The 25,657-nt window shown below is 41.1% G+C and overlaps 5 protein-coding genes across 5 annotated transcripts; 1 reads left to right on the forward strand and 4 right to left on the reverse strand.

Annotated features, from left to right (window-relative positions):
* Nucleotides 1-473: 473 nt before the first annotated feature.
* LOC147848985 (glycosyl hydrolase 5 family protein-like) lies at nucleotides 474-2,237 on the reverse strand. The gene has a single exon (XM_087337891.1). It carries the CDS (start codon nucleotides 2,130-2,132, stop codon nucleotides 474-476), a length of 1,659 nt encoding a protein of 552 aa, XP_087194017.1. The 5' UTR covers nucleotides 2,133-2,237.
* A 4,855-nt stretch (nucleotides 2,238-7,092) lies between these two features.
* LOC147848986 (uncharacterized) lies at nucleotides 7,093-9,540 on the reverse strand. The gene is made up of 3 exons (XM_087337900.1): nucleotides 7,854-9,540; nucleotides 7,572-7,758; nucleotides 7,093-7,476 (listed from the first exon to the last, which is right to left on the reverse strand). The coding sequence occupies exons 1-3, from the start codon at nucleotides 9,516-9,518 to the stop codon at nucleotides 7,349-7,351; spliced, it is 1,980 nt and encodes a 659-aa protein (XP_087194026.1). The 5' UTR covers nucleotides 9,519-9,540; the 3' UTR covers nucleotides 7,093-7,348.
* Nucleotides 9,541-12,548: 3,008 nt separating this feature from the next.
* On the reverse strand, nucleotides 12,549-14,609 carry LOC147848987 (pentatricopeptide repeat-containing protein At2g33680-like). The gene has a single exon (XM_087337892.1). It carries the CDS (start codon nucleotides 14,607-14,609, stop codon nucleotides 12,549-12,551), a length of 2,061 nt encoding a protein of 686 aa, XP_087194018.1.
* Nucleotides 14,610-15,609: 1,000 nt separating this feature from the next.
* On the forward strand, nucleotides 15,610-17,976 carry LOC147848988 (uncharacterized). Its single transcript, XM_087337899.1, has 12 exons — nucleotides 15,610-15,734; nucleotides 15,862-15,948; nucleotides 16,084-16,217; nucleotides 16,307-16,365; nucleotides 16,453-16,507; nucleotides 16,624-16,665; nucleotides 16,751-16,778; nucleotides 16,866-16,915; nucleotides 17,131-17,205; nucleotides 17,289-17,336; nucleotides 17,424-17,543; nucleotides 17,636-17,976. The coding sequence occupies exons 1-12, from the start codon at nucleotides 15,692-15,694 to the stop codon at nucleotides 17,723-17,725; spliced, it is 831 nt and encodes a 276-aa protein (XP_087194025.1). The 5' UTR covers nucleotides 15,610-15,691; the 3' UTR covers nucleotides 17,726-17,976.
* A 4,021-nt stretch (nucleotides 17,977-21,997) lies between these two features.
* On the reverse strand, nucleotides 21,998-25,232 carry LOC147848989 (pentatricopeptide repeat-containing protein At4g13650-like). The gene is made up of 2 exons (XM_087337901.1): nucleotides 22,452-25,232; nucleotides 21,998-22,286 (listed from the first exon to the last, which is right to left on the reverse strand). The coding sequence occupies exon 1, from the start codon at nucleotides 25,192-25,194 to the stop codon at nucleotides 22,768-22,770; it is 2,427 nt and encodes an 808-aa protein (XP_087194027.1). The 5' UTR covers nucleotides 25,195-25,232; the 3' UTR covers nucleotides 21,998-22,286; nucleotides 22,452-22,767.
* Nucleotides 25,233-25,657: the final 425 nt, after the last annotated feature.

Here is a 25,657-nt window from a genome sequence, read left to right on the forward strand (position 1 = left end):
TTTCAAAGAGGTTGTCGTGATGGACCAAGAACATCTTCGGTAGGCCTGTACATTGGCTCGGGATGGTTCGGGATGGTGTAAAACTACCATAGGCAATTGCAATAACGCTTGACATGGGAGAAATGCCCTTGGACAAAGGGGCAAAAGTAGGCCAATTGGGGAATGGTCATCCAATGAATTGAGAGGAATGATGAGTCCCTTACTCGACCCATGGTCACTAGTACAGAAGGGTCGACAAAATATTGTAACAAACCAACAAAACAATGCATTAATTTGACTTGCACATACGAATCCATGAGATGAGAACACACTTTTAAAACGTAGTACTCGAGCAACAATTAGCAAAATAATAAAATTGTGGTTGGATGGATTGAAGGGCAACATGATCATGAGATCACAACAAAGTTGTGCTCTGATTTGTTCTCTTCCTGTTAAGACCTCCAAGGCTTACTAGTACTCTGAAGTGCTATAGGCTAGGCAGCATTACTGAGTGGAAGCAGCTGAAACCATTGTGCAGTTGGGTTGTCCACACAAACTTTAGCACTACTACCCTGACTATCAATTCCATGGCCATAATTAGGGCTCAGGTCTTGGCTACAGACGCAGGGGCGGGTGACAATGTCCGGGGCGGCGCCTCCATCCAGACAGAGCAGCGTACCCCCGAACCGAGTGGCGAATTGCATGCTCTCGGTCGAGTTGTGCAGCCAGGTAGTGACATTGTTGGAAATGGCTATGGCTTCTTCTGTGAGCTGCCCACTGGTTCTAATCGTGCTCTCCAGCACCACCGGGAGCCCGTCTCCCCGTGCCGAGATCCACCAAATCAATCCGCCGCCATCTTCCGCTTCCATCCGCGGCGGCGGCGCCGCCAAAGAGATGTAGCCGCCTCTGCCGCCGGAAGAGGAGGAGGAGGAGGAGGAGAACGGCGTGAAATTCCACTCGGAAACCTCGTGTTGCTGCGGTTGTCCGGAACTGGCCGTGCAGTCGTGGAGGAAGAGACCGCGGGCGGGCGCGATCTTGGCGTGAACACAGAGGCCCGTGGCGGCATTGAACAGGAGGAATCTGGGCGGCGCGGATCCAGAATCGCCGCCGCCATTGGAGGAGGAGGAGGATGTGAGGAGAGGCCTTTGGAGGGCCTGCAGGCGGCGGAGCAGCGAAGCATTCCGAGGCGCATCCCAGCCATGGTTGAAGAGGCCGAACATCTCATCGGCATCCAGGACGCCTTCGCGGAGGTAGTAGCTTCCCTGCAGAGCCCAGACGGCCCAGTCGAGGTCTCCGGCCGCCAGGATCGAGAAGAAGCAAGGCAAGAATCGGGCGTCGCTGCCGCTCGTGCCCCTCTCGTTCACGCCGAACTCGCTCACGAACAGCGGCCCCGTGAAGCTGCGGGTGGGCTGCCGTAGGAACCCGGCGGCGCTCTGGATCTGCGCCGTGATCGTGGCGCACTTCCTGTTCACGTCCGTGTTGAGGTAGGAGTCACCGTTGGTGAAGGAGTAGCGATGGATCTCGTACACGAACTTGTGGCGGAGGCCGGGGCTCTCGGAGAGGGATCTGTTGGCCAAGAAGCGGAGGTTTTGGTCGTAGCTGAGGCCGCCGTGGATGACCAGGAGGCGGGGATTGGCGGCGTGGATGGCGTCGGCGCCCAACTGCATGTACCGGTACCAGTCGGCGGCGTTTTGGCGGTGGCCGCGCAGCTCGTTGCGGAGGCTCATGGCGACCACGTGAGGGGAGGCGCGGAAGCGATGGGCGACGGCGGAGAGGGCGGCGAGCCATTCGTGGGGGTCGAAGAAACGGTCGCCCCAGAAGCCGTTGCCGTCGTCTTGGGCGCAGCACCAGCCGGGGAGGGAGAGCTGGTTGTCGAGGATGAGGAGGAGGCCATGGCGGGCGAGCTCGGAGGCGACGGCGGAGAAGGCGTCGGTGGTGGAGAGGTGGAGGAGGTGGGGGTTGTGGGCGCGGAGGCCGGCGAGGGCGTGGTGGAGGCGGAGGGAGGAGAAGGTGGCGGCGACGGAGGGGTTGGAGAGGGAGGCGTTGGTGAACATGGAGGTGGCGTAGGTGAGGCGGACGCAGTTGAAGCCCCAGCGGGCGATGGTGGCGGCGATGGCGGCGAGGGGACGTCTGTGGAGGCCTTCCGCCAGCATGGGCGGCAGGTGGGAGGCCCAGTTCACGCACGCCAGCTTCACGCGCCGCCCGGTGGCACTATCCACGATCCAGTGGCCGCGGGTGGACAGCACCGGCGCCGCCGGTGGAGGCGGCGGCGATGCCACGGAGGTGGCGCAACTCGCATGAAGAAGAAAAGGAAGAAGAAGAAGGAGGAGGAGGAGGAGGAGGAGGTTATTCCTATTATGGTAAGGCGAAGCAGCCATTTTGGGAGGGAGGATTACTATATTTAGGGCAACCATGTTTTGAGTAAATTTATTAGTGAGTGTGAGGAGAGAAAGGTCTACGGTTCGAATCCTCAAACTTTTCACCAAACCCTCCTAACACCCCCCTTTACTAATCCACACACACACACACACACACACTATTACATCTGCATTCCTTTTTCTTGACCAATTTATAAGCTCTTTAATGTCCTCCCTAATCCAAACACGCACACATGCGCACATATTCATCCCCAATCCTCACTTGTATCGAACAACTAGCTCTCTCTCTCTCTCTCATGGGCCAAATTTGGCCTTAGAAGACGTTAATATATCTTTCTTTCTTTCTTCTTTCTCTCTCTCACTTGCACACACACATCTCCTTTGCCACCCCTCGACTCATTCCTCCCTTCACACGACACGCCAATGTAGCATAAGTAAAACATATAGATAAAGAGTCCCCTTCTGGCCTTGCCTCTCTTTTTTTACTTCACGGTTCCCAAATCAGGGGTAACATGCCGTCTCAAAACACGAGAACAACCCCCACGAGCCTTCTTGTGTGACACATTGCTTGCTTGGGAAGAAGAACAATAACAAAACTGTCACGGTTTCGATTACGTCGCATACGATACAAACCCCCGGATAATGTTGGTGGGGCTACACTAAATTTCAAGGAGCCTTCGTCATGCATAAATGCACCATCCCCCGAATGTAGCTTTCAAAATATAATCATGTGATTGAAGTGATTAAAACTGGTCGCTCACAATTTTACCATGTTCTTTTGGAACGAAACTCGTTGTTCAGGCATTTCTGTCTTCAAATGAAGCCTTTCTATTTCTTTCAAAGGCTATATAAGAATGGAGATCTAATACCTCAAACTCTACGTTAAAGATTGAATTCTGTATATTGATGCCTTTAAGCAACTTAGAGAATTATGAGGGGCCTTGCCTAAACTTGTTGCTGATTGAATGTAAAGTTTCATGTGAAGCATTACCTTGGGCTTCAAATCAAAGCCTTATGCCAAGGTGCTTCGTCACAAAGAGTTAGGACGGGCCCTTCGATTGAAAAGAAAAGGAAACAACTCATTCCTTCAAATACTTGGGGTGGGTGAAATCTTCTTTGAGAGGAATCCTCCAGTCTCCTCTAGGTTTTGGAGTTGAAGCAATATTTTTTAGAAAATGTTATTGTGTTGTTTCTAAGTACTAGTCATTGATGCATACATACACTTATGAGACATGTAAGTTTAAAAATTGTGGCCACCCTAGCTATCCTTTGTGTGTTCAGAAGCAACTCTACAAAAGAACAATAATTTTGGAAGGAATTAAAGACAACATGCTTTTGTACTAAGAGGCTTAACTCCCAATAAAGAATGCAATGTTTAGAAGAAACTAAAAAACCTAGTTATGTTGTGTTTAGAAGCATCATCAATAGTAAGAAATATTAATTTGTATAAGGAATTTAGGGAAAAATAACATGTGAAGAAATACTGATTTGTAAAAGGAATCTAGAGAAAAATAAGATGTGGATGTTAGAAGTATTACTACCAAACAAGTCTAATTGTAGAGAGGGCGGGAGAGAGTAGATTAGATATTTTATCCTCCATGATGAGGCCAAATTTGACCAAATGGAACCAAATCAACATGTCATCTTGACCTGTGGCCCCTCCCTAGAAGTGGTGGTTACTACTATGTAGTAAAAACTCTCAATTTGAAAATAATGCACACACATATGTGCTCACCCTTCTGGATGGAAATTTGAGTATGAGATTCACATTATCATATGCCCATCTAACAAGTCATCATATTTCTCGCCAATTACCTTATACGTTGAGCATGCAATACGTAAGTGATATTCATCCTTCACTAGGTTTTCTTTGCATACCGTGCATATATCTTCATGTTTCCGTGATGATGCCATGATGCTAGAGAGGGAGAGGGGGAGGGTTCCAACTTGCAATTAGCAATATAAAGGACAAATGTTCAAAGACAGATAAAGTTGATACATATGAGAAGGTCAAGCATTCAACCCCTATGTTTTGTAGAGGCATATAACAAAGTTAATAAAACCTTAACTTTGTGAAAACTAAACTATAAAATGCAGAGGAAGACATGGACAATAAGTTTTATAGATGTTCGCGGAATGAGGCATCACAAAGAACATGCCCTCACTTGCAGTTCAACAACCTTATGTATAACATGTATCATCCCTCTATTCAAAAGGGATTGAATGAACTAAACTCCTTTCTAATAAGATACATTTGTAAAAAACATTTCTTTGCTTTCCCTTCTATAAGTTTACTTCACATAAATTGTCATATATTGAACTTAATTCGCTATGAATAATAACTCTTTTTTATGTGTTTCTAATCAGGATATATAAACTTAGCTTTGTTGATATCTATCATGTATTAATTGAGCTGTTATAAATACAATTACTAGAAACTGATGTCTTCCTAAAAAACCACGTGTATTTATCCGATGTTGTAGGTGGCGGATTTATCAGCCACCACGTTGGTTGTTCCCTCCGAGTGTACCTAACATATAGATGGGTGTTGCCACGTGAAGAGATTGGAGGATGTCTATGCTGAATTTGAGTTTTATGAGGCTCACGTTGAGGGTATGCGGCCGAGTAATTCTATGCTCGGCAGATGATGTGGTGATTAGGGGTTTTTTGTTGATTCCTTTATACATGTTGTTTTCTTTTTCGCCATGCAAGTTGGCTTGTAAGATGTATATTATAATACGTACATACATTGTCTTAACTAATGGAAGTAGTTTTTTTTGGACAAAGAAAAGCCCACATGTGTTAGATCTCAATATGCCCATAATATACATATAGGTCTAACAATTGAACTCAAATAGCTTCATTTCATCCTTTTCTCAACATAATATCGAACAAGACCACACCATGTAAGACAAAAAAGAATCATAGGTTATCCTACTATTGTTTTGAATTCACTTCCCTTAGAGAAAGGCATATAAATTTACATTTCTTTGACTTCATCCATTTCGTAGCATCACAACATTGTTTTAGAACTTAATATGCAAAGCTATGATAATTGTTTAATTGTTGTATCCTCAATGGATGCAAGGCCTTTTCGTTTGGAATATCAAGTTAATATGCATTCCTTACTACAAATATTTTGGGTTATCAAAGATATCTACATGCATAAGCAAAAGGAGATTACTATCACATTATGAAATATTGCTCCTTAGACCATGAGTGATCCAAGCCTCAAGGTGAGGATGGCATTAGCTTGCAATATATCGAAACTGAATTCTAAAGTTGGTCAAAGCAATCTCTCACTTGTAAGGGGGCTTGAAAGTCTGATAATACAATGGAAAATGCGCCTAACTCATTAAAGATTCTTGACCTCAATGCAACAACACAACCAACAATAGAAGCTATGGCTATGAATCAATTGATTTCATTACAACACACCATTAACAATCTAGGGGAAGAGTTGCAAGAATTCATGATAGAAAATGGAAAATTCAAGGTTTTTGCTTGAGATGCAATCCACACAACTCACACAACATAAGAACGAGGTGAAACAATGTAAGCAAGCATGTGTGGGCGTAAATAGAATACTCATTGAAAGAGGATAAGTAAAATGAAGAATGTAAGCCCCGTAACATCATGGGCTAATGTATGCATAAGACAAATTTGTCATCTTTTTATCACCCCATTATGCAAACACAAATTGAAATCAAAGGTGAGAAAATCCGAGCACATTGTCATTGACAAGATCCAAGAGGAGAATATGCGAACACCTACGTCACTTAGAAATGCCATTGGGGAATTCTTATACATGCTATGACATGCCAAGAGTGAATGTTTATGGGGCACATTAGAGTCCAGAAACAAGGTGCTTGTCACTCAAGAAAAAGGCCTATTGTATGCACAATGGTTGACAAAACAAAGAGAGATAGAAATTATTTGGATCTACCTAAAAGGTACACAATGCATCATGTTAAAGGACATAACCTTCTCTCTTTTTGTCTCTCTCATCCACTCTAACCACATTGACAGCTAGCTATCGTGACACATTCACATTATAATACCCACGCAATGACAATGGTAATAATGTACAAAGAACCTACACCAAAGTTAGTGACACCTAACCTTGAGCAAAACTGAAAAACGTTTGCACAAAACAGGAAACTAAAGAGAATGAAATCATTGATTTGAGGAAGAATACAATATTAAGAGCATAGGGATGATTCACAAAAATATTATATTGTTATCCCCTCTTCGGCACATTTTGTTTGAATGATCAACCCATTGAACTATGCATGATGTTGATTTCTATATATTTTAAAATTCCACTTGTAAGTAGAGGGAGGGGGGTTCCAATTTCACAACTATCTGTTTCTTTTAGTTAGTGTTTAGGGTGTAAGAGTTCTGAAAGTATAGACTCGTTAACAGGATTGTCATGGAATACGTTTCCTTTCCACGAGGGCCAGCAAGAGTTAGCAGCCATGAAACTGTTTTCTTTCCAGTGAGTTCAGTTGAATTTCATGATAATCTAATCCAGCTGTTAGGTTGGTATGCTTAAAAAACAATATCATTTTACACGAACCAAGTAATCATAATTTTCACCGATTAAACTAAACTATATATATCTGTAATTGAATCATCACTTTCAACAAAAGGTTTGCCATATATATACATACATATATATAGATAAATATTGTTCAAGTTCCAAACTAAAATAAAACAACAGAACAAACAATACCTTCTTCAGAGACATGCTTAAAATTATCCTCATTCAGGTAGGTTTATGTACATGCTTCTATTTTACATCGGTGCACATCAAGTGCCTTGTTCTGAAATAATAATAGGATTTATACCCAGCCATGTAGCATATGATCTACGCAATCACACTAACATATCCAGACCTGTATGGTACTCACCTGAATTGAGGTATTTGTATAGTTATGAGCAGCCAGTGTACAATATGAATAAACTGAATGTGGAATCAAAGTTTATTATTATTTGGCATATTTTGGAGCTGGATAAGGTGGAAGCCCTGTGATCCTCCTGTCCTCCACAGGAGCACCAACTGTAAAATGATACAGGCTCTGGAACTCCTTTCCCGTCAATCCAAGAATATCATGAACTGCAGAATCATAAGAGAACACATACTGTTTACACACAGAAGAAACCAGAAAATGAGAAGCACACAATTGCATATGTGAGAAGAAGACAAGACACCTGGATCATCAAAATAACATCCTATGCCTGTGGCAGCAATGCCGACGGCATGAGCCTCGAGGTATAGCAGCTGTCCAAGTACTCCACACTCCCAAAACAACCGAGGATACATCCATGCGCCCCTGTCGTTCAATACCTCAAACCTTGCTATCATCCCCAGACTAAAGCAACCGAAGGCTGCTATTTCCTGGGAGTTATGACTTATGTTAGAACCATTCACTTCAAAATGTGCGACGGCAAAGATATTCATTACATAAAGACGGGCAAAACCACGACAAAGACCTGATGGCATGAAAGTTGCATTGCTAGGTTCTCGCAATTGCCTTCAACCAGTTGATAAAGAGGCAAATTCTCTGGGCATCCATCAGGTTTCTCCCACATGAAGTCATGCCTTAGTGACTTCCTGATCTTTGGCTCATGTTCTGAGTTTCTAACAAGGATATATAAACCTTTGGAAAGATCCTTTACTTTATGCACAAAGATGGCCATGTGTACCTCTGCCTTCCAAGGTAGGATCCTGAATGGAATCTGTGCAGTTTCTCCCTGAAGTTTCTCGTTAGGACCAGATGGCAATGTCTTCAACATGATCTGATAGAAAGCTTCGGCAGACATGACATGCGTTTCATCCATATTTACTGCACTACGTCTCTTAATAATAACATGGCGCAGAGTGTGAGATGGCTTGTAGATACCATTAAATAATCCTGTTTGTGGTGGTATGACCTTTGTAGACACAAGAGAGGGTGCTGTAGCTTTCTTCGCAGCTGAGGCAGCATTGTCGATGATATCCCACCACATGTGGTCTTTGCTCAGACGATTAGGCTGCCCAGCCCATGTAACTTGGGACATTCTGGGGCCAAGGGTTTGCACAAGAGGCAGAGATGGGATGATGGCATTCCTTATCCCACAATGTCCAGATTCTGTGGTGATAGGAAAACAAGCAACCAAGCAGTCCGCATGCTCTTGTTCAAGCTGAGGATATGTCCCTTTTCTAGGCGAGCCCTTTGGGATGGTTTCACGCTCATAGACTCCGAGTATGCGATCAAGGTCTTCATTGCCCCACCCATCCAAGAGTATAGCATCCCATCCGAGCCCAGCTCCAGCCATGGAGATTGCCCCAAGGGCGTGGCCTATGTCATGGTTACAGTACCTGAAAGCCCTTTCCCCATATTTCCAAGACTCTCGCCAGAATATGGATGTCAATCCGAGGAACAACACACCATCAGGGAGGTCTTTGCTCATGTCCACCCACAGATGGTCTGGAATCTCACATCTGATCTCGAGGGCATGCTCTCTAGGGTAATAATGGGCAATAAAGGGCTTGTCAGATATACCTGTAATGGCGCTTCCGATAAGATATACTTCGGTTGGATGCAGATTTCCACTGCTAGGGTTCACCCGCAGAGACCACGTTGACATCCCCGCTTTCTTCCATGCTGAAAGGGAGAAACTGTCGTAGAGAAGTCGGGAAATGGTCTCTTTTGAAGGAGGGGAAGCGTTCCCTTGGAAGTTGGAGAATGCATCAGAATAGGGCATATCCTCAGAGCCGTGGTTTTCCGGAGGGAAATGAAGCAGAGGAACCCTCTGAGCTCCATCATAGTGCCGAAATGGGGCTGGCTGATTCGCCCAGTCGAGACCATGGGGGCCATCTGCATATTTGCGAAAGGAATGCTTCGTCTTGTCGTGGTAGAATTTTAGGGTTTCGATGGCGGGGGCGTGCAGGGGAGGAGGATCCAGAAGAGGGGCCTGGGGGTGTGCGGAATTGGAGAGGCTGCAAGAGAAGGGAGAGATGGAGGAAGAGAAAGAAGAAGCCATAGCAGAAGCAGAAGCAGCCCTCTGCGGATTGATGGTATGCAAGAGGAGGAGATGGCGATGGTGATGGTGGTGCAACAGAGTAGGGGTCTTCCTGCCACTATGGCCGAAAGTCTTCAGAAGCTGCACAACCATCTCTCATCACATTCTCTCTCTTTCAGAAAGAAGAAGAAGAAGAAGAAAGGATACTAATGGTATGAAGTATGTATGAAAGAGGCGAGAGATTTCGGTTTCGAACCCACGACGTGTTGCTTCCGGTACACAAGTATATTGAGGGAGAGTGGGGATCCAAATCCAATTTGATAATGTGAAAAGGCCCATTGGAACTAACATGGAGGAATGAATGAATGGTTTAGCCATAAAGTGTCCACGACGGACATCAAGTGAGCGTGTTGCCCGTCACAACGTGTATGTGTCTCTCTCTCTCTCTCTCTCGGCTTACATCCATACCATGCCATCCATCGCCTCTCTTCTACTCTTGCTTTGAAACATATCAATTCTCTCGCTCAAAGAATAACCAATCTTCCGCCATTTGCCGACACCCCCAAGGCTTTATCTCCTCCAAGTTAGCAGTCAGAATTGAACTCTGAAATTGCGTCTTAACGGCTTAACGGTTCTGTTCGGGTTCATGTTTTTGTAAATGGTTTGGTTTCGGCTTGGGCATTTAATGATTCAGTTCGGGTTCATGTTTTTGTAAACGGTTTGGTTTCGGCTTGGGCATTTAATGATTCAATTTGGGTTCAGGTTTTTATAAACGGTTTGGTTTCAGCTTGGGTGTTTAATGGTTTGGTTCGGTTTCAAGTTTCTCTAAACAATTTGGTTTTCGTTTGGGTAGGTTTTTGTAAACGATTCAGTTTCAATTTCGGTTTTTAATGGTTCCGATCAGGTTCAAGTTTTTTGTAAATAGTTCGGTTTCGGTTTGGGGTTTTAATGGTTTAGTTCGAGCCTTTATTGGTTTTCGGTTTAAACAATTTCAAACCGTGGTTTGAAGGGTTTGATGGTTTAGGATTGGCACTCGATAATTTTCTTGAATATTATTTTTAACATTTTAGGCCTAATTTTGATCTTTTAAGAAAAACCTTTAAATTTTGAAAATTTAAATTAAAAATATTAGAAAATTTAAAAAAATTTAAATTAAAATGCGAAATTTTGAATTTTGGCCTATAACTTGAAAACCAAAACCAAACCACGAAAACCATAATTTTAACGGTTTAAAGGTTTAAAGGTTTTTGAAATCTTTAAAACCATTTGGTTCCAACTTGAATTTTTTGTAACTGATGTTTCCGTGAGTCCAATTTCTAAAAATGCAGTCATGAACAAGAGAAAGATTTCTACTATCATGACAGATCAGTGCAAACTGCTGAACTTGTCCCAAGCTGATGCAATAAATGGAAACAGCCATCTCAAAACTAGCAAGTAATTGCCGGTAATAACATACAAACAGTAGAGCATTTTTTTCAGGTCGTGCGTGTATAGATATTCTTTTCTGTTCCATGAACGGCAAAAGTGCCTTAAAATACTTGATGTAGGATTGTACATGAACTGCTTGTGAAGTTTCTCGCATCCTAGTCTTAGTATCAACCTGTACAAAACTATTTGATCACAATCATGTAATGAAGAATTTATTGGCATACATTCTTGTTGGTGTTGAAGCTGTCTTTATCGTGTTACTGCTGATGTTGAGAAAATGAGTGTATACCCCCATACTTAACACATGGATTCGATGCCGCCATTCAATACTATGCTAGAAAACAGATTCATAAATAGGAATGATTCTGTCTACCCAATGATATCGGTGTGATATGTTTAGGGTTTCGGTTTGCTGTATAATTTCTTGAGCATGATTAGTGTCGGATGCATATTATTAAGGAGATATTTGTAAATCTCTTAAAGGCAAATTTCTTTTTCAAATTCTCAAAAGCTTTGGTTTCTTTTGTAGCTATCCCTTGATTAAGACATTATAATCATTTCACTCGGGCAACATTAAATTGTATGGTAAGATAATTGGAAAACTTGCTTATACTTCGTGCTTCCTGAGCTGCAGCCACAATATGCTTTACAAATATTTACTGATAGCCGAATATCAAGCTAATGTGCTATTTAGCTGAAGGGTAGTAAAATAATTGGAAAACTTGCTTATACTTCGAGCTGCCTGAGGTGCACCCACAACATGCTTTACAAATATTTACTTATATTCACAATATGCTAATGTGCTATTTAGCTGAAGGGTATTTGGGAAGAATTAATCGATGTAAATTTCTCTCATCAATGGGTTCTTAAAGAGTATATTTTCAAAATGATAGGGGAAGATAGAAATTTTTGTAGTTATTGTAGTCTTGGACACTTCAAACTTTATTACCCTTCCATTAAGGTTGCTTTGCCATTTCCATGTTACTATTCTTGCAGTCTTCAATAAAGCAGGGATAGTTTCACTATTCTTTTTCATTGGGCCCTCATTAATGGTGTTTTACCCTGCTCCTGACTTTGTTTGTATGTCTCTGTACTAAACATGAAGCGCCTATTCTAACTGTCTTCAAATTGATCTCGCCATTCAAGATGCGCCATGGATTTCCCTTTGCACTATTCCTTGTTTTTCCGTTGACAATATCGCCCCCAGTTATGAAGTGGGGGTTTGACTATCATGATGTCTTATCAAGAGCCCTGAACGAAAAATGAATGTTGTGGCCCTTGGTTCATCTCAGGAAGGGAATAGGATGACAGGTCCTGTGGGAATTGCATTTTTAAATGTTGCAGTGGTTCACGCACCATATTTAACTCAAACAGCTGGCATTAATCTCCTGGTTCCCATATGTATAATGACTTCCACATGAATTTCAGGGACACGCTGCAGCAGAACAATGTCTCCTCACCTTGCCTTGAATGGCATCCATTCCACTTCCATTAGATGAGAGGTCTTATGGGAACTGCATTTTTAAACATTGCGGTGGTTCTCGCACCACATTTAACTCAAACAGCTGGCATTACTCTTCAGGAAATCCGCAGGTAGTTCCCGTATGTATAATGATCTCCATGTGAATTTGAGGGAAGTGCCGTAGCAGAGCAATGTCACCTCATCTCACATTGGAGTGCTTCCATTCCAGTTCTGGAGTTCACTATCCATATGGCATGATGCAATTGTGCAACCTGTTCTGTACCAAGCTAAGATCACAAACCCAGGAACTCTGGGCAATTCATGAGTTGCTCGGTGCCTTGTGTACATTGATTCCCAATTCTCAGAGCTTTGATCTTCTCTAGATCCTCCAACATACCAGCAGTGCTACAGATATTATCCATGCAGACATAAGGCCAAGCAAACTTTTCATCCAACCGTACTGCATGTTCAAAGGCCAAGCTTGCAAGTTCCAAATTCCCCCATTTTTGACATGCACTCAGTAAAGCAAGCCATGCAGGAAGATGATCAGTTGGTGGCATCTGTTTTATCAGTTCCACCAACTTGTCAAAGTGCCCTGAACAACCAAAGAGGTTTATCATGCAAGTGTAGTGCTCCGGATTTGGGAAGATGCCATATCTTGTGGTCATAAACTCAAAGTACATCTGACCATCGGTCACTAAACCTGAGGAGCTGCATGCAGTAAGCACAACCATAAATGTTACGAGAGTTGGCTCTATACCATCCCTAATCATTTCCTTAAATATGTCATGAACTCTCGAATGCTCACCAAGTTGGGCATATCCAGTGATGAGTGCATTCCAAGTTACTACATTCCGAACTTGAATTTGATCAAAAACTTCTTTTGCTCTTTGAATTAACCCACATTTAGCATACATATCCACCAATGCAGTACCAAGAGTAGTATCTTCAACTAGAAAACCTCCTCTAACAATCTCAGAATGTATCTCTTTGCCTCTCTCACCTGCTCCTATGCTACTACTAGCTTTTAGTGTACAAAGCAAGGTCACTGCATCTGGTGAGACACCCTCATCTTGCATCTTTTTGAAATAGTTCAATGCTTTTTCACCATGCCCTTGCTCACAGAATTCAGAAATTAATGCATTCCAAGAGACCACATCCCGGGCAGGAAGTCCATCAAACACTTGTTGTGCCTTTACAAGTTCACCACACTTTGCATACATTTCAACCAACGCAGATCCAACCATGCTATTCGTCTGCAATACTCCTATCTCAATCATGCTATGTATTTCCTTTCCCTTTTGAGTGACACATAAGCTGCCACAGGCCTTGAGAATACATGAAAATGTCACGACATCTGGAGGAAAAGCCTCACATTGCATCCGTGCAAAACAGCTTAATGCTTCTATCTCATGTCCCTGTTGACAATATCCTGAAATCAGAATGTTCCAAGTTACAGCATCCCGAATGTGATGTTGATCAAAAACTTCTTGTGCCTTTAGGACAGCATGGAATTTCCCATACATATCCATCAATGCATTTCCAAGAATGATATCCTTTCCCAACAATCCTCCTCTTAGTATCTCTGCATGTATTTCTTTGGCCTTCTCAGAAGCACCTATGCTCCCACAGGCTTTCAATATGCAAGAAAACGTCACCGCATCAGGAACAAGGCCTTTGTGTTGCATATGTTCATAACACTTGAGTGCTTCATCACCATGCCCATTTTCAGCATATCCTGAAATGAGTGCAGTCCATAAGACTAAGCTTGGATCATGGAGGTTGTCAAAAACTTTTCTTGCTTCTTCGATTGCTCCACATTTGGCATACATATCTACCAATGCAGTGCCAAGTAAATCACTAGATTCTCCCAAAATGCCCTCTTTCACAATCTCAGAATGGATTTCGTTGCCCTTCTCAACTGCTCCTATGCTGCCACAAGCTTTCAAGGTGCACACAAAGGTTACCTCATTTGGAAGGAGGCCCTCATATTGCATTTCTTCAAAACATTTCACAGATACCTTGCCAATCCCATATTTAGCATATCCTGCAATTAGAGCAGTCCAGGAAACTACATTCCTGACTGGAAGCTCATCAAAAACTTGTTGCGCCTTTACAAGTGACCCACATTTAATGTACATATGAACTAAGGTATTACCTACAGAAATGTTCTTTTTAAGCAATCCCCTCTTAACAATTTCTGTGTATATTCTGGTTCCTTTGTCCAAATCCCTTTCTCTGGAACAGGCCTTGATGGAGAGCAAAAGAGCAACATGTTCTTCGAACTTGGCTGCCTTCCTACCTTTACTGCGGGGAATAGGAGGGTTCCTCTCCTCTCCACAGAAGATCGCCATACGACTCAACAACATCTCTGTTTCAACAATATCTCTGTTTCAGCGACGTGCCCATCCATTACATACATATATATTCCATGTGCTAATTTAGATGTAATCCTCCATAGCTAGCCCCTGATGAGATCAAACTAATGTCAGAATTAACTTACTCTATATTATGTTTTCAGATCAGATAAACATGAAGATATACAGGACAGGGTATACACTTTCACAAGTATTACGTGAAATGTAATATTTTATGGTCTCATTATTCATAGGTCATATTTGACCTCCAAAGGCAATAATAAAATCTATCTATCTATCCATCTTAATGGATACATAAGATTAGTGGCTATATAACATGCTCTTTTATGCTTAAGGTTATGCCGCAATCATGCCCCGGCCTTACTATTCACCCCACGAGCTCATCTCTTCAATTCGCTTCTTGACTCTCCTTCTATATCCTGTCTCACCTCTCAGCTTTAGCCTTTCCCTTTGAGGATATGATGGCAAATAGACTCATTGGCAGTTGTTAGTAACTCCATTACCCACCTATTATATGCAATGGAAGAATCGTTGTTGGATCGTGTCCCAACGTTAGTACTTGGTTTGCGTTCGTTGCTTCTCATCCTTCATTCCCTTCTCATTATACACAAACACGTGGGGTGGTCATGTCTTCATCGATCCCCTAAGGCACGCTCCTTTGGTAACACATATTTTTGTCCGCATTAACATTATTTTGAATAAAAAACACTTCAATTTGGTAAGCCAAGAAGACAAGAGAGAGGCATTGGCCAATTTCCAATCATATCATAGAGTAAAAAGAACACGTTATAGGGAATTTGCTCAAAGAAGGTTATTTGCTTAAACGGGTTAGTCTTTTGCTTAAAGAAGGCTTATTTTCTTAAACGGGTTTATCTTTTGCATAAAGAAGGTTATTTGCTTAAACGGGGTATTAGTTTTACTTAAAGAATGATATTTTGCTTAAACAAGGCTATTTGCTTAAATGGGGTTGTGTTTTTTTTCTTAAAGAAGGATTCTTTGGATCACTAGGCTCTTGAAGCTTTCCATCGCTACACAGACGCAAGTACATCCGCTTTCGAATGGAGGATCACACGATCCGAGCTCTTCGTGCTCACATCACCGGTAAGATTTCACACTCGCTGTATATGCGCAGCAGATCTATGGCTTCTTTCGATCTGGATCCCCCCTGATGTATGTACTACATACATGGGACGCATCTGATTTCCAGCCATTTTATTGATCCCTGCAGATTATGAAAACAAGGTTGCTGATGTTGGCCTCGAGCTATTCCGACAGAAGAAATCACTGGAATCGAAAGAGAAAGAGTTGAAATACGGTATGCATTCATGTTCTTGTTGGGGATCGACACACGCACGCACTCTCTCTTTCTCTCTCTCATGGCCTTTCTGTAGATCATTTCATGGTTTCTTCTTCTTCTTCTGATATTATTCTTAGACCTATACTTGTGCAGTGAATGAAGAAACTAAACGTTTACGTTCTTGCACCGACGATGTTTTAAAGAAGATCGAGGAAGCGTCCCAAGCTCTATGGAAACAGCAGAATGCGATTGCAACACTCCAAACAGACTCAGTTTCTCTAGCCCAGGTAAGAAACTGCATCACCTTATACCTAAACGTTTTCATCATATTTATTCTTAGAACCTGAGTGTCACTAGTATTTTTTGCACGTCAAAGGCTCTTGACCTGTTGAAGAACGAGATTATAAAACGAACAGCAACCTCGAAGGAGACCAAGTATATTAATAGTGTTGTTTTTTTGTTATTTTCTAGTTGAAGGCCTTTATTAATATTGTCTTCTAATATTTATGTATGTATATATAGGATCGCAAACCAGAAATGCTTAGATGACCTGGTGATGAAATCTCAGGAACACCAGGTTATATATGTCGCAACCTAATCAATTTCAGTAAATTGAAATATGCAGTTGTTTCCAGTCTATACATAAGAACGTTTCTCAGAATCTTCTGATACATTAAAGTGTGTCTTTTGTAGGCTTATTATGATTCGCTGGAAATAGTGAAGAAGATTAGAGAGGTAAATATCATAGCGGCTATGATATTTCAAACTAATTCTGCTATGATTTGGAAGAATAATATTGCTGAAATTTATGTTCCGACAGCTTGATAGAATGGATACGTCTCAAGCAGGTACACACAATTTAATGTTCTAATTTCATGTATATCAGGGAGCTTTCAATCGAAACATATTTAATGTACGGTGATAATTATGGACAGATGCCAAACAGCAATGCCTCTCCATGGATACAGATAAGAGGACGAATCAGGTTAGCAACAATGAATGGATACTGATGAGCAGACAAACGTTCTCTGCAACGTCTAATCAAATATTATATTAAAAGCCTGTGTGCACGTCATGAATCTTGATATCGATCTCAATCTTTATAACTTTTTAGCATTTACTTTGTAAAAGATGTCTCATTTCTGTCCATTTGTAATGTCCCTATATTCTGCTACTGTAATCGAAAAATCATGTGTACAGAAATCAGCAGCTTTGGAGCGTGAACTTGATGGCCTTAGAAGATCATGTCAGACGATCCAGTCTCAGATTGAAGAGGTTTTCTTTCGTTTTGAGGGGGATTTCTATGCTTTGAAAATTGTCTTCATTCGTGTCTAACCGTCCATTGGAAAAACTCACAGACAGAAACTTGCCTGAAACAATTGTTTAGCAAATATTCAAAATCACAGGTATAATTTATATATCGTGCCAATTCTTCAAGAGCGCATCATAATTGGCGTAAATGAATACGATTACATATTATCCATTGATGACAGGAGGGGCATCAGGATGTCGAACTTGATGAACTTGCAGCAAGAGTGCAGGATATCGGAGATGAGAGGGAGAAAGAGGAAGAATACATAAAATCATTGCAGACAAGTTTAAGCCAGATTATGGTGATACATTGTGTACCTTAATAGTGTCGCTCATAATTGTTCTTCTTTGCATCTGATTTTAATAACATAAGAGATACTTCTTATGAATACAGGCCCTGAAACAACTAGTGGAATGTAGTTCTTGCGGGCACAGCTATCTTGTGAGCCTTGACAATACCCAGGAAACACCAGCTGCGATGTAATAAATTACCAGCACATGTTAAGAGAACAAATGCAGAAACGAGCGTAATGTTCTTCATTGCTGAGTATAAACAATTTTGCAAGCCTTCCATATGCAGAAAATGACTAGAGGTGAAATATGATCTGTGTATACATTTGTATATAAAGTAAATAGAATGACCAAGAAAACTTTGAACATCAACTTAACTTTTAAGAACGTTTGATTTGCTGTATAAATTCTGATGTATGTAAAGACTTATTGGTTCTATCGTTTGTTAATGCATCACATCGTCCAGGCTCTACTTGTCTATTGGGATATCAATGACTGTAGACGTAGAGGCTTATTGGGATGTTAGCGTAAGCATTGATGATCTCTTTGTTACATCCATGCTTGGCATAAGTTGTTATCACCTTGCATTCATGATGTGATATTCATAATGGGCCAATTTATAATCTCTCACCATCAAAGTTGAGTCGATTTATCCAATATTCTAAACCCTTTGATGCATGACCATCTCCTTAGTTTGGTCATGGATTATCAAGGATTGAATAAGGACATTGCTCAAAATAGACATGGTTTGCATGATGTTCTCAAGACTTTTGGAGCATCTCAGTGGAGCCAAATAGTTCCAAAAGCTAGATCTTTGAACTGCTTATAAAGTAGTCTGAATTCATCCATGGGATGAATGGAAGATTACTTTTTGCACTTGATATAGACATTTTAAATACATTGTAATGCCTTACAATCTCATGAAACATATAGCAAAAGATGTTTTTCGTGATTTTCGTAATATTTTCACCATATTTTGTTTAGATGACATCTCAATCTAATTGAAGACCCAAGAGGCGCATGATGTCCATGTTCATCAAGCTCTACATGCTTTGTGATAATACGGTGTCTATGCCAAACTAGAGAAGTATTGTTTCTAACTACAATCAAGTGGATATAATCTCACTAAGAGAAATCACTATGGATCTAACAAAGGTTCAAATGGTTCTAGAATGGCATAAAACATCTTCACTAAGGGATATGCAAAGTTTCCTAGAATTCACAAATTTCTATTATAATCTCATCAAGAATTACATAAAGATTGTGTTGCCTCTCATATAGCTTACACAAAAGGATCAATCATTTGCATGGACATCCAAATTGGTAGAGGTGCTTGACAATTTAAAGAGAGTCTTCACATTAGCCCCGATTTTGCTCCATGTTGATCTAGCCAAGCCCTTCTTCATGGATGTCTATGCATTTGATAGTATCTTGTCACAAACTATGGATCGTAGGCAATTGCATGTAATCACTTTTCAATTTTGAAAATTCATAGCGTCCAAAATCAAGGATGAAATCTGTGTCAACGAGCTTATGGCTATAGTCTATTCTTTTGAATAGTGATGTCATTTGATGGATAGTTATCCCAATAAAATCATTATTTATAATGATTAAAGAATCTAACATACCTTTAGAATGTTCGAGTTCTAAATAAATGACAAGCTCCTAGCACAAAGTTTCTAATGTGTTTCAAATTCTTTATTGCAACAAGGCAAACTGGATGCACAATATGAGTGCTCCTATCTGACATCTCAAACAAAAGAGTCCCTAGGTTTTACTCTCCTACAACCGACATATCTTCAATGCAATCACCAGTTTAAGCCAATGACAACATTTGCATATACGTGTTCACCCAATGTGCATGTTGTTTGAGATCCAAGTACTCCTAGTAAAGAGATTAAAGTGTCATGTCAACCTCGTGTATTAATGACAGTTTAGAAACCTTTGGGTAGTATGAGTTGCACTAACCTTTAATTATCCACAATGACATACTACATCAGAAAATATTTATCAACACTTAGCGACCACAATGGAGATGTTTAGTGTATAGCAACTACAATGACATGACATTCACGAATTGACCAATAACACTAGCTTTTCTTTGCCAATAAGATTGGAGCACATCAACAATTGGCGACCACAATGGAGATGTTTAATGTATAGCCATTACAATGAGATGACATTCACAAATTTACCTGTAGCACTAGGTTTTCTTTACCATTAAAAGTGTGCAAACTACATTTGTCAAATCCTACATTAAATATGAGCCCCTAGGGGCATATCAACACTTGGCGGCCACAATGGAGATGTTTAGCGTGTAGCAACTACAATGAGATGACATTCACGAATTGATCAATAGCACTAGGTTTTCTTTGCCAATATATTGTGCAAACTACATTTGTCTAAGGCCCTAATAGCATATCAACACTTGGCAATCACAATGGAGATGTTACTATGTAGCAACTACAATCAGATGACATTCCCGAATTGACCAGTAACACGAGGTTTTCTCTACCAATATGATTGAGAAAACTACATTTGTCAACTCCTACATGAACCGTTGGGATCATTCATGCAAGTTTCCAATGTGTTGCATGTATGGCCCTAACTAAAGTCCATTTAGTAACCCACAACTTTCATGACTTAGATCCAATGTCCAAGGATAACTAGGTGTATCCAATCATAGGATAAGTAAAGAGAAGGCAACATTGGTTCACCACCTAACAATTCTATAGCTCCCATCAATCATGTAAATTTCAATCACAATCAAGAGGCCATTGGCAATCTGATGCCATGTCAATCAATGTTTCTCAAAGCGATTAGTGTGGAATACAAAAGCGATTAATGTTTTTCAAAGCAAATTTCATGTCAATATGGAATACCAGCCACTTCGCTCAAGTCAATGTCGTCAATGCCAACCTCTCAAAGCATATGGAGTTTGGCCTCTCTTGAATGGCCAAGCCATTGGCCACCAACATGCATTATCAATTACCAACCGGTTAATTTCCCACCTTCGACACACTCTATCTCGTCTTCAGACACATGTTTGATAGGAAGCCACCCATGTAAGAGGCCCATACTGCTTTTACATAGTGTAACTCTCTCACAAGATGTTGCACTCCAATTATCTCATCTAGTTTGAGGACTTGTGCCACATTCTAGCTTAACCACGTTTGAAAGCAACGTTTAATTTAGTGACCAACGAACTCTTTTGTACCCATGTGAGCATGACAAACTTCATTACCAACATGTTTGACTCCATGATGGAAAGGATGTTGAATTTGGACCACAACTAGTGACAGAGCCCCTTCAAAATGTACAGTCTTTCCCAAAGCATTCCCTCAATCTAAGAGCTATGTTTCTACCAAGCTATATAATCCATTACATGCCTCACCATTAATCACTTCTCACCAACTACCAAAAGCAGCTTGAATCACTATTTATAGCTCTGGCCTTCACTCAATGAACCGTTGTGATGCTCACCCAAACAACATCTAAGGTGCAAAAATTTGAGGTTGAGCTTGCAAATCAATGAGCACCAACCCTCACAATGAGAGCTTATTTTTCGGCATCAACATACACCTCGATGCCATTTGAGATGCCACTATACCCATTGATGCCTCTACATGCAAAGGTGTAATATTCACATATTTTGGCAATGTTGACTTCCTTGTACCTACTATCGTCAAGTGACCGTTCAACCGTATGTGCACCACACCTATTGTGAGAGATATTAAAACACTCAACTCAAACATAAAATGTTCCTACATATGTTGGATTCACTATAGTTTTCATCCTCATCCAGACATATTGAAATATGATATTGACCTTATACTCGACTCTATGAGGCAAACATTAACCATGTTATCTATCTTTCTTGTCTTAACCTAGAATTAGAGAAGTTTGACTCAAATTTAGTCAGGGGTGTATGATTCAAGCCTACGTGATGGTATCTCCAACATTTGTATTGCATTGCACTAGTATAATAATCATTTGTTTGGCATCTTTCCGCTATATGCTCATCTCTTTAAGGTTATCATTTGTCTCTTTAATTTCTTGCATCTTGTATGCATGTAGCTTCCATAAGAAGCAACTCGCCATATTGTGTACCCATGTGCCTTCAATGGATCTCAAACTTTGACTTGTGTTTCATTGATTGCTATTGACCTCCAAATTTTTTGGTATGCTTGAATGAAAATTCTATTTCATTTCCTTCATTTTTGAGAATACCCCAACATTTTTCAGCTTCCCATATTGCCATTTTCACGTGTCATTAGCCCAACTCGAACTAACCACAAGATAAGTGTGACCTAAACTCTAAACTCAACCACTCAGGATAATTCATGATCTTCTTTGAATAGAGAAGCAACTTTTTGAACTACATTTAGTAATGAGAGCTACTTCAGTGTAGTATAAGACATGATTTCCAATCTAAGGGCATGTGAAACTTGCTAGTATAAAAATGGAACGTGAGAAATCATCTCAGTTTCTTTCCAAGAAGGTTTGATAACAACAGATATTTCCTTTGCTTTTGGGTTTTTGAACTTCCCTTTGGTATTACAATGCAAAATGACAATTAAATACTTGAGGTGGTTTCAGGTTTGGCAGATATTTGCAAATGGACAGACAGCCTAAGGCAAGGGCAGTTGCATTTTTACCCCATGTTTAGTTGAGGGGTATCTATAACAAGGTAGGAAACTAGTTGATTTGCTAAATGATGGTGAAGACATTCAAACTGAGGCATCATTGGGGATCTGGTATGTTACGGGCATGACCATATAATATCCACGTGTATAGAATACTACAGTAAATTCTCACCACGGGATATTATATGGTCATGCCACCCTCACACTTATCCACGTGTATAGAATACTACGGTAAATTCTCACCACGGGATATTATATGTTCATGCCCGTAACATGGTAACCTTTACAAGTGGAAGATATTGCATTACCTTTGCACTGGGTCACCCACATAACATATTAGTTGATCCACAACCCTGTCATCTGAAAGATCCTCTTGGTCTCTCCACTCATTACTCCAACCACAAATGCTAGATCAGGTAGCAATGTATTGCACACAAACACAGCATGCTTTCCACCAAGAAAATCAATAATCTCACCTGCATCATCGAGAAACATTTACCTTTGACAACATTGAATTGTCTACATTTTCATCAAGGGCTCCATTTTTAGCATCATTGCATAGAACTCATGAATGCTTCTAGTCTTTGTGTTAAACATATGCTATGGTCTCCACATCTGCATACAGATGACACATTAATACATAAGCCACAGCATTCTCTTGATCCAAATGTGTCGCATGCTGAAAGGCTCTCTGTCCGAATTCAATATTTCCCCAGTTTCTGCAAGAATCTAGCAGTGTGTGCCACATTGTCAGATTAGGACAGAAAGGCATCTTCTTTATCATTGCTACTGCCTTGTCTAATTGACCTAACCGTAAAAGGAGGCCCACACAGCATACATAGTGCTCCACAGTGGGCGCAATACCATAGTCTTTGCTCATTGCTTCCAAGTATTTGTGACTTTCATTCAACAAGCCTGAAGACCTACACGTACTTAAAAGGACAAGAAATGTAACCATATCTGGCTTTATACCTTCTCCCAGCATTCGGTCAAAGGTATGAAAAACATTTCCAGTTTGTCCAATTTGAGCATATCCTGCCATTAGGGAATTCCATGAGACTCTATCTCGACTAAGAAGCTTTTCGAACACTTGTTCTGCTTTTCTTAGCAAACCACATTTTGCATACATATCCACAAGTGTACTGCCAACAAACAGGTCCGTTTCAAGCAATCCCTGTCTTTCAATTTCTGCATGTATTTCTCGGCCTTTTTCTGCAGCACCTATGCCGGTGCAACTTTTGAGTACACAGACAAGAGTAACAACATCCGGAGAAACTCCATCTTGCTGCATCTGTTCAAAACATTCCATAGCTTCCTCACCTTGTCCGTGTTCAGCATATCCTGTAATTAATGCATTCCAAGACACAATGTCTCGAGTTGGAAGCTTGTCAAATACCTGTTGAGCTTGCACAAGCAAGCCACATTTAGCATACATATCAACCAAAACATTAGCAATAACTGGGTTTCCCTGTAGCAACCCACGTCCCTCTATTTCAGCATGAATTTTTTCACCTCTATCTTTGGCTCCTGTGCTTCCACAAGCCTTTAAGAAGTGGATGTATGTGAAAGAATCTGGGTCAATGTCTTCAACTTTCATCTGTTCAAAACATTCTATTGCTTTCTCCCCATGTCCATTGTCAACATACCCACCAATTATTGCAGTCCATGATACAACATTTCTGACTGGAATTCTCATAAATACATAGTAAGCTTCTGCAAGTAACCCACATTTCCCATACATGTCAACTAAGGTGTTACCGACAAGGCCTCTGTCCAGTAGCCCTTGTCTTTCAATCTCAGCATGTATTTCTTGACCCACACCAATAGCACCTACATTACCACAAGATTTTAATATACAGACAAATGTCACGGGATCTGGTTGAACACCCTCGATTTTCATCTGCATATAATACTTCACTGTTTCTTCACCATGTTCGGATTCAGCATATCCTGCAATTAATGCATTCCACGCGACAGAATTTCGAACTAGAAGGGTGTCAAAGACATCATTTGCCTTTCCAAGAAAGCCAGATGTTGCATAAATATGAATCAAGGTACTGCCAAGAAATAAGTCTGTCTCTAAACTTTTTTGCTTTTCAACTTCAGCACATATTTCTTGTGCCTTTTCTATTGAAGCTATGGTGCTACACGCTTTCAATGTAGAGATGAAGGTTGCAGAATTGGGAGAAACACCCTCAAGTTTCATCTGTTCAAAGCATTTGATTGCTTTATCATGTTCGCCACATGTAGAATATCCTGAAATCAATGTATTCCATGACTCCAAATGTCGGTTCTGAAGATCATCAAATACTTGTTGAGCTCTTGCAATCAAACCACACTTAGCATACATCTCAATCAGTGCATTACCAAAATCAAAGTTCCTGTTATTCAATCCCAGTCTTTCAATCTCAGCATGAATTTGTTTACCCCTACCAATGGCACCCATTTTACCACAAATTCTCAAGGCACAAACGTATGTGACCCCATCTGGAGAAATTCCTTCCTTTTGCATTTGTCCAAAGGATTTAAGAGCTTCTTCATCAAGCCCATAGTCAGAATATCCCATGATAAGTGTGGTCCATGTGACAACATTTCTGAGATAAAGTCTATCGAATGCTGCTTGTGCTTTTGCAAGGGACCCACATTTAACATACATATTCACCAAGGAACTTCCAGCAAAAGCTCCTCCTTCAAGCAATCCCATTATAACCATCCTTGCATGTATTTCTTGGCCTTTTTCCATGGATCCTATGCTGCTACAAGCTTGTAAACAACAAACAAATGTCATAGGATCTGAGCAAACACCTTCACTTTGCATCAGCTGGAAACATTTGAGTGCTTCCTCACCACAACCATGTTGTGCATACCCTTGAATCAATGAGGTCCATGCAATGATATCCCGCACAGGTAGCCTATCAAAATGATATTGTGCTTTGTCGAGAAGCCCAAACTTACCACACATACCCACCAAGCAAGTACCAACCAAAAGGTCTGTTTCAAGAGACCCAATCCTCATGGCATGTATGGCCAGAAATTGCTTCAAATCGTTCAGCTTCTTGCAGAGCCTGCTAGGGTGAAGGGAGGAGCTATTCTTCTTTTGCATTATTATTTTTTTCAAAAGAGATGGAGAGAAGCCCGGGGCATATCACATTTGGCATGATGCATGATCATGAGGGGAGGGGGGGGGGGGGGGGGGGGGGGGGCAGGGGTTCCAGCAACTGCACCTGCACCTGCACCTGGTAGACGAGTGGTGCAAGCAAGCAAGAGCCAGAATCCATCCTGCGAGGAAATGGAAACCCTCTGGGAAATGGCAGAATACCCTGCCTGCTCTCCTGCGCCATTCCTCCATCCTATGCAGGAACAGGGGGGGGCGATAACATGGCTTCATCTACTTCATTTCATCTTCTTCACAAATCAAATTATGTATGTATGTATGTATTGTTGGTTGGAACAGAGCACTAAGAAGCACTATAATAATT

This window comes from Azolla caroliniana, unplaced genomic scaffold, assembly GCF_043228905.1.
Source record: "Azolla caroliniana isolate FFs.n. ecotype wild unplaced genomic scaffold, voAzoCaro1.0.p SCAF_158, whole genome shotgun sequence".
Classification (NCBI taxonomy): domain Eukaryota; kingdom Viridiplantae; phylum Streptophyta; class Polypodiopsida; order Salviniales; family Salviniaceae; genus Azolla; species Azolla caroliniana.